A 12,431-nucleotide genomic window follows, 5' to 3' on the forward strand; every position below is an offset into this window, starting at 1 on the left:
AGACCTCCCCATGCTCACACGGCAGCTCTTGCACAACTGTTCTACTGCCGCTCCATATTGCGTCCCGAAAGGGACAAGAATACCCTCAAATGGCATGAACCTACGGTACAACCTTGTGCGAAGAGCAGTCGATGGTTCGAGTGCATCACCTTTTCTCTCTACAATGGGTCAGGGTTAGCAAACTCTAGAACGAAAAGTGAACGACGAAACAGATTGGTCAAGATTTGGGTGCGCATCGTGGTATATTGCTTGTCAGAAGCCTGCCGACTACTTGCATCGTAGGGTGGAGGAGGCCGACCAACACACATGCACTAGGAAACTGAATATCTTCGAGGCCGGCGGTGCGGAGCAAATTTATCAAGGCCTGTATAGAAATTGTGTCTGATGGTGGTTAAACAGAAAGTTATCGTTGGTAGAGCCGTCGTGTATTTTGCGGTGAACAAAGCGGACGGGTTGCTACATAGATTGCGGTCCATAGAATCGTCTCGCTGACTTGTCACGGTGGGTTGGTTTCATCTGATAGCGACTTGAGGACAGGTAATTATTATGGAAATGGGATTGCGGGGTGCAAAGGTGCATTTGATCACCGTGTTGTTTTAAGCGGTCAAGGCCGTCGCTGCCGCGAATAACACGGTCTCGACACGGGCCGTTGCGAATTGTCGAAGAAGGCATATGAATAAGAGCGGGATTGACAGAAGCAGAGATGGGAATGAAAAGCTGGCCCTTGAAAGGCACGTCTCTCAGCGGCCGTGGCTGCAGAAGATGTAGCATGTATATTGGGTACCATGCGGTGCTTCATCCTCCCGGCTGACGATGAAGTACAAGTGCCTTGGAGGTTGGCTTTGGCCACTCCGCCTGTTGTATCGGATTGTTAGCATGCGGACAAACGCTGAGCAGCAATATGCTGTTACTGCTTGCGAGTGTTGGAATACCTACTACGGACACTTGGGCGTGGCTTGACATGTCCTGGAACCCACGAGCTCGCCGGATGTGCCAAGAGATGACAATAGCCTTATCGACCGGATTACCTTTAAACAAAGGATGATGATAGTAGGAGAATCTGGGGTTCAGAAGCCACTGGACGTGCACGGAGACCTGGGCAGTAGAAACCGCACCGACGAATGTGGGCTGGAGGGAGCGGAGGGAGCACAACAAGGGTCCCTGCGTCTCGTATAAGTATCGGGGACAGCTTTTCGTGAAGACAAGGAAAGAGAAAGGACCAAGTATGATGGCCAACCTGTGCACCGGGTGGCTTATTCCATGCGTGGCAGCATTGGCGCTCGCTGGTAATGTCGGTTCCGCAGGGGTAGAAAACAGCGAGATCATCGGAGCATGGAGGAGCCAAATGGTAGCCACCAATACAATGGCAAATAGTTATTTGCATCCACAGAAGAGGCGGTAGGGGCCAAAAACAAAAAGATAACACCATAAACTCCAAGGTGGCATTCCTTCGTACTCGGGTGCAGATCTCATCAGGAGGACAAAAGCGACCCTATGACGGCATGAAGGCATGGTCATGTTCTCGAGCTAGTCCCGGCGGAAGGAGCACTGGGTCGGCGCACTGGCACCACGAACCAGCGGGAAGGTGCCACCAATCTGTGGGTTGCATTCTGCCAACATTGAGGGGGGACCAAACGGGTTTAACGTCTGTGGCGCCAACCCAGACCGACTTCCTACATCTTCCATCCGTCCCAGTGCCATCTTTCTTGATAATTGGACCAGCCTCTGTATCTCCAAGACCTTCCCACATGAGCCATACTGAGGCTCTAGCATTAGTCGATGCCATTTCGCCGAACACTCGGCCGCCACTCTCTAAAAACAGAATTCGATTCTCGTATATGCGCAGACTGATCCTAGCAGATGGACGTGTTCTCAAAGTCGGCCAGACACGGCTCACCTATCAAGTCCGTCGTTCGTCTCTTTGCAGCCCGATCAGGCAAATACTGTGACACTTTCAGGATGGTAATAGATTGTTGGTCCATTGACCATGGTCTTTTTAGCCGGTCTTTGTCTCCAGCACGGTCCAAGTCCAGAAAGGCCTTTCGACTGCCGTGCGCTGAGACTGGCCTAGATGATGATGACCTTGCCGACATTGAGACAACAGCAGCCCTGTTGAGTGTGACCTCACTGGCCCCGGCACTTTATGTGCTTCGAAGTTTGCTAGTTTGCGCTTGAGACTAATTCATGCAGGTGGCCCGGTGACACATCACCATCATCATACTTTGTAGTTAGAGCGCCGTGTGTACGACAACAAATCTGGTCATGTCCTAGTTTGCTATAAGAGGTTCGAACCGCCATCGCCCGACTCTCGAACCTCTACTTTCAACTTTGTCATTCGCTTCTGACTCGGAATACGCTGGGGCGGCTCTGCTCAGATTTTCTTCTCTTAAAAGCTTGACCACGTCGCCCATCATGAAGACCGCCGTCGCTGTATTCGCTGCTGCAGCCGCGGTTGTTTCTGCTGTTCCTAATGGAGGCATTCCTGTTGATGCCAAGGTCGCCTGTGAGAAGCCCAATGTCAATTTCTGTTTGGATGACACGACCCTCGTGGTATGCGACGCCAACAAGGTGGGCACTCGCACATTCTGTCGTGAGAGTCTTATTCCATCGCCTCCTGCAGATGGAATCGGCTTGTGCTGGCAGAGTTCGAAAGACGCCAACGATGCGGTTTGCCAAAAGGCAGTAAGTCTTGTCAGAGATGCCTGGGGATAAAGGTTATGCGTTGACGTTTTGTCCCATTGACCAGTGCGTCGTCTATCATCCAACTCAATACACCATTCCTGCCGTCCTATGTAACCCTACGTACATCCCAACCGAGGTTCCCAGGTCTCCTACCTTTGGGACTCCTACTCGCACCGCTAGCATTCCTGTTGGGACCTCGACAACACCAGGTCCTGTTTCATCCAGTACTTCCACGTCGGGTGTCATGAGCATCCCAGAGGGCACCAGCCTGGGAACTGCCACACTTCCCCATACCACTCAAAGTGAGCCGGCCAACCCAACACGTTCCTCGACTGGTACTTGGTCGCCTACCGACTCTGATGATTGCCCCTACTCCTACAGCCACTGGTACTCCCACTGGAAAGACCGGTAATAACACGACGTCTCATACCACTTCGCACACAGCTATCCCAACTGCTGGTGCCAGCACCAACCACATCATCAGAGCCCTCGCAGCCGCCGCCTTTTTCGCTGCTTTCTTATTCTAAACCAGTATCCACATTTCTTCGGGGCAATTGCGCACCTGTTGGTGGAAAGCTTAATGCCCAAACTCCCGAAAAGGCCGACATGAAATGTGAGTAACGAGTTTAGTCGAAGCAAAGAATTCGTTCACGGATGGAAATTTGATACGAGTAATGCAGCAGTAGCGGAGGCGACCGACACGGAGATGACGCAAGGATAACCTTCAAGTTTAGCAACAAGTAGCATCAGGCTCTACGCCAGTATATACAAACAATAAACACCACCCCTAATGCTCAAAGACCTTTGGCAATTTCCCAGACTCCAGCGTGAACCATGTATATACCCAGAGGATGCAATTCCTTCCATGAGGCGTCACTCTTTACTCGCCCACGTTTTCTTATTAAATACCCACAACGATGGTGCCTCCCCAGCCCCTCGGTACGAATAACTCAAGTAGAGGGCATACCGGAACATGGCCGCCCGCAAGCTCTCCTCGGTAACGTCGTCCCTCTGCAGATGTTGCACCACTTTGTCAACCGTCAACTCGTGACACTCCAAGTCCACATCATCCTCACTTACACCGATCCCACTATCCGAATCCCATTCCCCAGAGGCCCCGCTCGTCTTTTCAGAAAAGGGCTGCCATTGTCTGCCGCAAAACGCAAGATACACAGCGAGGAGGAAGCTGTGCGGAATGGGTATATCAGCGGGCACGCAGCAGCTAGGGGACCAAATAGAAGTCACTTGACGCCGTCGTGCCTGGAGAGCGCCCGATTCGAGCTTCAAGAGCGCGGCACCGGGGTCGATGAAGGACGGCACAGACGGGAACGATTGCGGGGCGAGTATGGCGTTGAAGCGGCGCGAAGTAAGGCGCGTCGAGGGCCGGCAGGACGGAGGCAGGTGGGAGAGGATCTCGCAGAGGAGCTCAGAGGGCAGCAAGTCCATTGTTTTGTATCGTGGCGGGGTTTGGAACCTCGCAGCCGGTGAGGCCGTGGTGTTGTGTAAGTGGATGGTGTGTTGGGCGGATATGACGCACCCTGGCTTTTAACAATGCCAAAAGAAGAGGTCAAACGACAGACGCAGGATTTGAAAATTGTTAGCAGAGATTTTGAATGTTGGCAAGCAGACGGGGGTGACCGAGGGTCTGGATGTACACACCATGGTCCCGATGTTGCCAACCGTCAAGGTTCACGAGCCCGGCTGGACGGGCCATGTCAGCGTCGGGGCCTCCCTCCTGCTCCGCACATGGGCGCACGGCAAACAATGGTAGTGCTTGACTGAGTGACATTTTGGAATGACACAGACGCGCTCTCCTGTCACATGGTCTGATGAGGAGCAGGACGAGCTGGGCTTTTGAGGGCGAGGAACAATGCATGTCAATGTGGCTTGGTGGGTCCGTCTGACACGACGTGGTCTGACGATTAGATTTGCGGAAGAGGGCGCTTGGGGTCGCTGTTGATACGTGGTGGAACGAGCATCGGATGGCTGGTGTTGAGGTTCTTGCTCGTTGAGTATCCATTTTCCATGGTGAGGATGAATATGTGGCGATGGTGTCGGGGAGAGCTGTCATGGTCATGGAGGCCAGGCGATGATGGGCCGGCTCTTGGCGGCCAGTGTGGACGTTGGTATGAGCGAGAGTGGCAGTTGCGTCGTCGCCGCGTGTCTGATAGGTGGCTATAGCTTGAAGGTGAGCAGAAGTAACATGACGTAGCTGATGGTTGATAAGCGCGTTCCATGCTCACGGCCGCATTTTTGTGGTGTTTCTAAAGTCTATTGCACCGCGTGGTTGTGGTTGTCCAAAAGTAGATGCGCTCGGGAATAACGCATGAACCAGTTGCCGAGGGTGGGCTGACAAGGATTAGCCACTGGGGTAGGGTGTCAAAACGGGTACGTACCCCTGGGCAGCCGTGGATATCCAAGTTTTTCTTGGGTTATCCGTGGGCTACCTAACCATTTTATTCCATAGGTGGTTAAGATATTTACAAGTAACACAACCAAAGGGATGGTTTCTTTGTTTTGATAGTTTCTTTTCGTCTCATTCTAGGGAAAATAAAATATTCTCCTGCCGCGGCTGGTTGGTGTTGACAGGCGTTGGCACCGACTTGCCCAGCTGACTACTGGCGCCGGCAACGTCAGGTAAGCTCTGTAGAAATGCCTAGCAAAACACCGCATCTCTATAAATAGCTGTGAATTCTAGTATAAGTAGTATTGCTTATATCCCATACTAATTAAATAGTTTTAATGCGGTTTATACATTTTAATTTCACCATATGTAATCTGGTTGCGCCGAGGAAGCATATAAATTCGGGATCGGGTGTTTCATAGCTCAGGGGGAGGTGAGATGGCAACTCACTGGGAAAGAAATAATACTCTAGGCAACAATTCAACCGCTACATGATGGACACATAATCACCTCATCAGTAAATCCCGAATCATTCCTCGCAAAAACATGCTTTTCATTGGTACACCGTCTCCTTTTCTCACCAAACATTCCATCTTTCTCCCCATCCGCAAGCCATGTCATGATTCAGTCTCGTCCCTCCACCACTTCTGCATCAACACAATCCTCTCTGTCCTCTCCCTAGCCAGCCTCCTCCCCTCCTCCGTCTTCATCATGCCCTCCAGCCGCACCAACTTCTCCTCGAAATGCTCCATCGTGTTGCCCATATCCCTGTTCTTGGCGCCGCCAAACGCAAACGCTCTGCCTATTCCCACCGCCCCGATGGCATCCAACCGGTCCGCATCCTGGACAACCGCCAACTCGGGATGCTCCTCTATCAGCTTCACCACCCTGCTCGGGTCCTTTACTTCGCTGGAGTAACTGACCCCCAGACAGATTGCTTGGACTTTTTCGGCGAGGGGCTCCGAAGCACCAAAGGAGCGGAGCACGTCGAATACGAGACGGGACGAGTCCTCGCCTGGCTTGAGGTACTTCTTGTCGCCGACGTCGTGGAGCAGCGCGGAGAGTGTGACAATGCCGAGAGAGGCGCCGGGCAGGGTGGTTTGGATGTGTTTGGCGAGGCGTAGGACGCGCTGGATGTGGTTGAAGTCGTGGGACGGGTCGTAGTTTGCCATGTAGGATTCCACGTAGTTGGTTACTTTGGCGACGAGGGCGTCGTCAATGGTAAATCCTGACGCCATTTTGGGGTCTTGTGTGGTTCCGTTTGTGTTGGCTGTGACTTGACCGCCTGAGGAGGAGAATGGGGTTGGGTGGTGGAAGGTGAGCTGGTTGGCACCGATTGCACTTTCCAAAATAAGCTACTGAATATGTGTCCTGGCCAATCCGGCGATCGAATTTCTAAGCGTGGTTTATGAATGATTCGGAGGTGGTTGCCGCTTTAGGTGATGGGGGGCGCATCGCGGGGTCAAATGAAGGGTTTGACGCGACGCGTGTTCGCGTGGTTGGGCCAATTTTATCACAAACTACTCCGAAGAGCCTTCGCGGAATTACGCATGATCCCTCCCTTATTGAATCTCAACAATGTGATAATATTGTATGTGGACAAATGCCAAGTACTAGTAGGTAAAGAATGGGCCTGCTAGGGATCGACCGAGCTTAAATCCTGGTGGAGAAACCCCATGCAACGACCAGTTCGCACTCGACTCACCACCTCTTTATTCCCGGCGCTGCAATCCTCGAAGCATTTCAAGAAAAATATGTAAATCGAGTGGAATTATTTTCAAACAACGGGTGCTCAACATAAATAAAGTATCCGTACCAGATTCGCGCCATATCTGAGGAGTACGAAGCATCGTCTGCGAAATTGTGTATATACAATCAACGCCGCAGACACTAGGGATGAAAGCAGAAAGCAACTCCAACGGAGCTTTCCAATAAATACTCTCAAGCTCTGTGGAAAAGCCACTAAACAGACAATTCACCTAGAATACTATTAGATGTGGTAATAATAAATACAGAGGCGTAGAGTAATACGCCGTGCTAACTGTAGGTAGGAGGCCCCTTTAGGACTACGGCTCCCTGTCGCAACTAGAAGACTAACAAGGCATGAGGTGACATCTCTGCCACAACTTACGAATGCAAGTTTGCCCTTTTGTGGTGGTCAATGCATGACGTTCTTCAGCCAACTCCATCTCCATGGACGGATAGCAGACTCCTTGGTTGCTGTGCAAGAAGACATCCTCGCGAACAGCACTTCAATGACCATCCAAGTCTTCCCTGTCCCATACAATTAACCATCAACAGTACTGCAGAAACTGCTCCCAAAAGCAGCCTCATGCTCATTCGGTGTCCTCAGCCGGCGCGGGCTCTTCGTCTACATTCAAATGGGCATAAGTCTCCACCAGATTCTTCAGAATATGTGAATTCATATCCTCCTTCTTTTTTACCACACTAACAGGCCAGTGGCTCCGCACAGCCTGTGCCATATGCCTTCTCTCATCTTCTTCGTCGTCATCCAGCCTCATTGTGGTTTTCAGCAAGGAAAGCTCTTCCTGGCGCATCCGTCCACGAATGACCCGAAATAAAGCCTCGGCCAAATAATGGTTGCGGCGCTGGTTATAGAGCCCCTTTGCAATGAGAATCAAAGTCGATCGCAGGGCTTCAAGTCGAGGTCCGGTTGCTTGCTCACTAATAGCGTCGATGCACTCGTACCCGGCAAGCATGAGTGGTATGACGATGAAGAGATCCATGGCCTCAAAACCATGGCGAAGATAGTATAGTCGGACAAGGGTCTGGAGGTGTTTTCTAGCATCTTCGACAATCTGCTGCGGCGTTGGTTCTACTTCTATTGATACATCAAGTAGCGGTTCGTAGATGGTGAGTATGAGGTGATGATAATACATGCTGTCATCGTTACATGTCAGCTCAGCCTCGTCTTTCCATGGCGCAAAATATGCGGCGCTTCACTGTTTCTAAATTTATTTCAAGTGGTATTTTGGGGCTTAGTTTTGGATCTGGGTTTGGACAGGGCTTACTGAAGTTGTAGGTGCCCGGGCAGAACGATTGTCCTTGGTTGGAGCGGTGCCGGTAGGCCGTCAAACCAGCATCTCAGTCGCGAAAAAAACTCGTTGGATTTCTCGACAGTTACCTGTGAGCCTTCCGAAAAGGCTGCTTGACAATATTCGTTCATGATAATACGAAACTCGCTTCTCGCCTTGAAGACTTGACCAAAGTAGGATGGCGAAAGGTTATGGCTTAAGGGATACTTGACCCAGACCTCACCGTAAAATCCCGTTTCTTTTGAAGGGTCTGGCAGTGGCCAGTCTGGGGGCGTCTTCAGAAGTGGAGGGAACAGAAACGAAAATCCAACAAGCCTGAGTCAAATCAGCCGGTGAACCATATCCTAGACCATTGGCACCTACGTTTCCCAATTAAACAAGGCCCATGCGGTGAATGCCCTGCCATTCCTCATTCTGTGATTGTGCATATACACGCTGCTGTCGAATAGGCGAAGCTGGTGAGCCAGCGAGATGGCCTGGATTCTATAGGCTTGTCCTATCTCGTCTAACCCGCAAAGGTTATGGAAGACGTTAAAGAGTATACCGGCCTGTATAGTTGTGATGTGTGCTTCGGTAGCTTCCAATTCCCATATACGTTTCGCCTCAGCCAGAAAGCGATAGACGAGCGTATTGGGATTCCAGTACTCGGCGCGATTCGAGAAGCGTGGGTAGCAGACCTATGATCCAGTGAGACAGAACATATTGGTGGAAGTTTGAGAGCGTCATACGCAAGAGTACGCAAGCATAATATTGACAAGTAGAGCCGAGCAAAAGTCCCGTCGTCTTGCGACCAAGTCTTCTAGAAATAAGTCCTTTTGAAATGCGGCAGTGAAGTGGTATTCGCAACGAAAGAAGACGCCAAGCAAGTCTCTCATGAGAACGTCGTCCTGGCAAACCGTGGTCCACCACGATATTTTCGCATTGGAGAGCTGGGGCTCGATAACCCCAGACGCATGAAACGGCTTCAAATAGAGGCTCTCGTATGCGCCAGACGTTGAATTGGGAGCAGAGTTGGTGGTGGAGCTTGCAGAAGGTGTCGAGCTCTGGCCTGCTGCATAGAGTGAGGTTGCCTCGAAGATGATGGAATCTAGATAAGGATTGTTTTGCACATAATCTTGGGGCATCTCCGATTTGTACGGGAACTCATATCGAAATCGAGTCTCGGGCTCAACAGCCATTTGGACCAGGACATCCCCAGCCCGCACATGGTTGAGAATGGTCACGACATCGGTTCCATCTCTGATTCTGTTCAGTATGTCGTGAGCCTCCTGGCTTGGCAGCGCCTTCAAAAGCTCAAACAGTTCTTCGTGCGCAGTTGCTTGGTACTGCAAGTGGTTGTACGCTCTTTTGAGAGCCTGGGACTGTCTCTCCCCTGGTTGTGTGGTGTAATGGCATTCCATCCGTCGTTGGATACACCGACGACATGCTGGCCGTTCGGCAGAGCACTGCCAAAAGCACAAAACCGTCATCATTCACCGCGCAGGCACCGGAAATCACCCCCCAGGAGTTGGCCTACATACCTTGGTCTTCTGCTTGCGACACTCTGTGCACGCAGCAACGGCAGAATGAAGCCTCGGAGCCATTGTTGGCGCTGGCACCGGTGCTGATCGGGAGCCCGTTGAGGGTAGCAGGGGGCGCAACCGCCGTGCTTTCTTAGCTACGGCATGCTCAGGCATTTTTCAACCGTCACTCGTCATGCTGGCTTCAGAGTTGGGGATAAAGGAGAGTTATGATGCTTTGAAGACGTCAGGGAGTCGGGACTCGGGGTGGGGAGATTGCTTCGGTGAAGGCGCCCCAGCACGCGTGCCAGACATGTATCAACTTATGCCAAGTACTTAAGTACTTTATGTGTGCATGCATGTGCATAGTGGCGAGGCCTGGGCCTTCATTTTTTAGTACGTAGACCGTAGCCCCCCATCATTCACAAAAAAAAGCAATGTTGTCAACTTATCCAATCGAACTACTCCTGGATGGATGCGTCGAGTCAATAACACCGCTTACCTTTATTGGCAGTCTGTCTCAACATTAGATTGAGGCGGGAAAAAGTTTGAACAAAATGTCTGGTCAATATATGTGCATACATAGGAAAAATATGAGGAATCTGTATCAGACGAGGGTGGTATTGCTTGAACTGAAAGGATCCTGCGTACACTGCGGGCTGGGCCTTGCCGGAGCCATTGTTACAGTCGCCGTGAGTTTCCTCCCTAAACTGATGAAAAGGAAACTGTTGATTTAACAAGATCGAGATCGTGTCGATTTACGAGGATCCGTAACTGGGGCTTCTACAAGTCCAGGAACGCGTTATATTCAAGACCCGAGCGAGGAACGACCTTGTCACCCATTTGAGTACGCATGTTCGACAGTTTTGTGGCTTTAGACGTATCTTTGAGTATCTACTTCGTGAGAATATTTATCATTTCGCCGCCGTGAGAAAAAACGCAGAGGACAAAGGGGCTCAATATAGCGCCACTGAAGCAGGCCATGTGGAGGGTAACAAACACACAAAGTATGGAAATGAGAGATGCAGCTAGCCAGCATAAATACCTCTACCCTAAGTTCTTTAGCGACTCTGGGTATTAGTGTAAGTGCCAAATAGAAGCAGCACTTAGATAGCATATTCTCCCAGTGTAGTAGCTATCAATGTTATCCAGTACGTGAGTACTTCTTGATGGGCAAGTATATCCTGACATAGCTGCTTCTTGTATATTTTTATGGGGCTACTCTTCCGACAAATTCTGCGGTCAGCTTCTGGTAAATTGTGGTTGTGCCACAGTCACCAGGGCATGGTAATGAGATCAGCACCGCAGCTTCTTGGGTGCCGCCTCGACCGAGCAAAGAGCGGAAGCGGCAATTTGGCCATACACATGTCTTGAATAATAAGTCTACTACGGAGTACTAATCTTCAGACTCCGCAATTTCATGCTGAAAGCATATTCAATAGCCTTGGCTGGAAAACCGGGGAATACCACCATCATGGTGGTTGTGGCCCCTCAAACCAACACCATTCACGTAAACCCAAGCGCCAGGCGGTCTGCAAATCCGGGAATTAAGCTCTAATCATGCCGGTATTACGAGCCCCTTCCCGTCATATCTGCATATATCAGCATACTTCTGGTCATGTGTTCTCTCCTCAATGCAACCTTTCCGTCCGAAGCTAGATATTTGCGAACCAGGCGACCCCAGATTTTTGGTTAAAGGAGGCAACGCGCACGGCTTCCACTGCATGTATTCTACTCTCGTTTGTCCCTCTTTACATAACCCGCCGACGCTAGTTTATATAGAATTCAGGAATCAGGACCGACAACTTGCGCCGCAATAATCTTGTTTCACGCCGCACAGTCGAGAGTTGGTGTGTAGTGGCATGAGCTCTGGCGCACGAGGGCGGGCCGCATAGATCAGGAGAGTCCGCGCGGGTGTGAGTGGAGAGAAACAACAGGTTTACCGCTAGCTAAGATGATTCTCTGTATCCAAATAGAAGTTCAGTTCCATTGCCTTTTCTTCATGTCTGGATGAGCGTGACAAGGGAGGTTGCGGGGAATAAGAGTGCCGAGAAGCACAGCGACGTCGCAGGATGCCATGAGCCCAGCATAGGCATTCGGGAGAGTTCAATATTGAAGTCTAGGTGGCTCCAAGGCAGCCTATGCGCAATACTCTCTGATTGCAGTGGGATTCTCAGCCCACGGTCGACATTTTCATGTGCGAGGCTATCCTGAGTTGTATGCCTGTACCTACGTGCCTAGTAGGTGAATGGGATACGCAGCAGCAAGACAAACAAGGAAGGTGCAATGGATTTGAGGTCGTCATCAATACTCAGGTGCGTACGTCGGGTCTTTCCTCGCACCATGTCTCGACCGAGCGTCTGCAGTTCCTCCCTTCCTTCCTGACGCGTGACACCCATATGTCGGTAAGAGCGGTGCTCCAGATACCTTGCAAAAATGCCACCGCCGACGACGGTCATATTACGCCGTCCTTGGACATGCATATCATCGAGGCCAATCCGCAGACACATTTCAACATGCATTAACTAGACGCAAAGGCAAAGCGCTCGAGCGCCCGCGCAGCAGCAGCCTTGTAGAAATACGGAGTAGTATGCCTGCCCATTGGCGGAGCTGCAGGATGACGTTGCAAGGGTACATGAGTGCACCAAACAAAGGCGTGAAGGGCCCCACAAGACCCCATCCCCTGACGCCGGCCCAATCAAGCAGTACGTCTAAACGCCGGCATCCATGAGCTTGTGTGTACAAGTCCCGTCATTGGCTGGGCGCCTCACGTCCATCATCAGTCTGTCG

The 12,431-nt window shown here is 51.1% G+C and overlaps 7 protein-coding genes across 10 annotated transcripts; 2 read left to right on the top strand and 5 right to left on the bottom strand.

The window, feature by feature from the left end:
- Window positions 1-456: 456 nt before the first annotated feature.
- Window positions 457-771, bottom strand: J3458_005638 (uncharacterized protein; the record flags this gene model as incomplete). Its single annotated transcript, XM_066118914.1, has 1 exon — window positions 457-771. The coding sequence occupies one exon, from the start codon at window positions 769-771 to the stop codon at window positions 457-459; it is 315 nt and encodes a 104-aa protein (XP_065976436.1).
- Window positions 772-1,860: 1,089 nt separating this feature from the next.
- On the top strand, window positions 1,861-2,175 carry J3458_005639 (uncharacterized protein; the record flags this gene model as incomplete). The annotated part of the gene is made up of 1 exon (XM_066118915.1): window positions 1,861-2,175. One exon carries the CDS (start codon window positions 1,861-1,863, stop codon window positions 2,173-2,175), a length of 315 nt encoding a protein of 104 aa, XP_065976437.1.
- Window positions 2,176-2,412: 237 nt separating this feature from the next.
- Window positions 2,413-3,094, top strand: J3458_005640 (uncharacterized protein; the record flags this gene model as incomplete). Its single annotated transcript, XM_007811986.2, has 2 exons — window positions 2,413-2,682; window positions 2,747-3,094. 2 exons carry the CDS (start codon window positions 2,413-2,415, stop codon window positions 3,092-3,094), a joined length of 618 nt encoding a protein of 205 aa, XP_007810177.2.
- A 461-nt stretch (window positions 3,095-3,555) lies between these two features.
- Window positions 3,556-4,128, bottom strand: J3458_005641 (uncharacterized protein; the record flags this gene model as incomplete). Its single annotated transcript, XM_066118916.1, has 1 exon — window positions 3,556-4,128. One exon carries the CDS (start codon window positions 4,126-4,128, stop codon window positions 3,556-3,558), a length of 573 nt encoding a protein of 190 aa, XP_065976438.1.
- Window positions 4,129-4,279: 151 nt separating this feature from the next.
- Window positions 4,280-4,759, bottom strand: J3458_005642 (uncharacterized protein; the record flags this gene model as incomplete). Its single annotated transcript, XM_066118917.1, has 1 exon — window positions 4,280-4,759. The coding sequence occupies one exon, from the start codon at window positions 4,757-4,759 to the stop codon at window positions 4,280-4,282; it is 480 nt and encodes a 159-aa protein (XP_065976439.1).
- A 392-nt stretch (window positions 4,760-5,151) lies between these two features.
- J3458_005643 (uncharacterized protein) lies at window positions 5,152-6,687 on the bottom strand. Its single transcript, XM_007811984.2, has one exon. It carries the CDS (start codon window positions 6,322-6,324, stop codon window positions 5,704-5,706), a length of 621 nt encoding a protein of 206 aa, XP_007810175.1. The 5' UTR covers window positions 6,325-6,687; the 3' UTR covers window positions 5,152-5,703.
- Window positions 6,688-6,854: 167 nt separating this feature from the next.
- On the bottom strand, window positions 6,855-9,906 carry J3458_005644 (uncharacterized protein). 4 transcript variants are annotated; one of them, XM_066118918.1, is made up of 5 exons: window positions 9,663-9,906; window positions 8,871-9,587; window positions 8,506-8,819; window positions 8,119-8,457; window positions 6,855-7,987 (listed from the first exon to the last, which is right to left on the bottom strand). In XM_066118918.1, exons 1-5 carry the CDS (start codon window positions 9,816-9,818, stop codon window positions 7,423-7,425), a joined length of 2,091 nt encoding a protein of 696 aa, XP_065976440.1. In that variant the 5' UTR covers window positions 9,819-9,906; the 3' UTR covers window positions 6,855-7,422. The 4 variants fall into 4 exon arrangements, with proteins under 4 accessions (XP_065976440.1, XP_065976442.1, XP_065976441.1 ...); XM_066118920.1 differs by having other exon boundaries at window positions 6,855-8,457; XM_066118919.1 differs by having other exon boundaries at window positions 8,871-9,906.
- Window positions 9,907-12,431: the final 2,525 nt, after the last annotated feature.

This window comes from Metarhizium acridum, assembly GCF_019434415.1.
Source record: "Metarhizium acridum strain ARSEF 324 chromosome Unknown scaffold_31, whole genome shotgun sequence".
In the NCBI taxonomy this organism is placed as follows: domain Eukaryota; kingdom Fungi; phylum Ascomycota; class Sordariomycetes; order Hypocreales; family Clavicipitaceae; genus Metarhizium; species Metarhizium acridum.

Coding starts and splice junctions, on each gene's coding strand:
- J3458_005644 (XM_066118918.1), bottom strand. CDS start 9,818: ATGCCTGAGCATGCCGTAGCTAAGAAAGCACGGCGGTTGCGCCCCCTG. Junction 9,588..9,662: donor GTCGCAAGCAGAAGACCAAG/GTATGTAGGCCA, acceptor TGCTTTTGGCAG/TGCTCTGCCGAACGGCCAGC. Junction 7,988..8,118: donor CCCGGGCACCTACAACTTCA/GTAAGCCCTGTC, acceptor TAACGATGACAG/CATGTATTATCATCACCTCA.
- J3458_005643 (XM_007811984.2), bottom strand. CDS start 6,324: ATGGCGTCAGGATTTACCATTGACGACGCCCTCGTCGCCAAAGTAACC.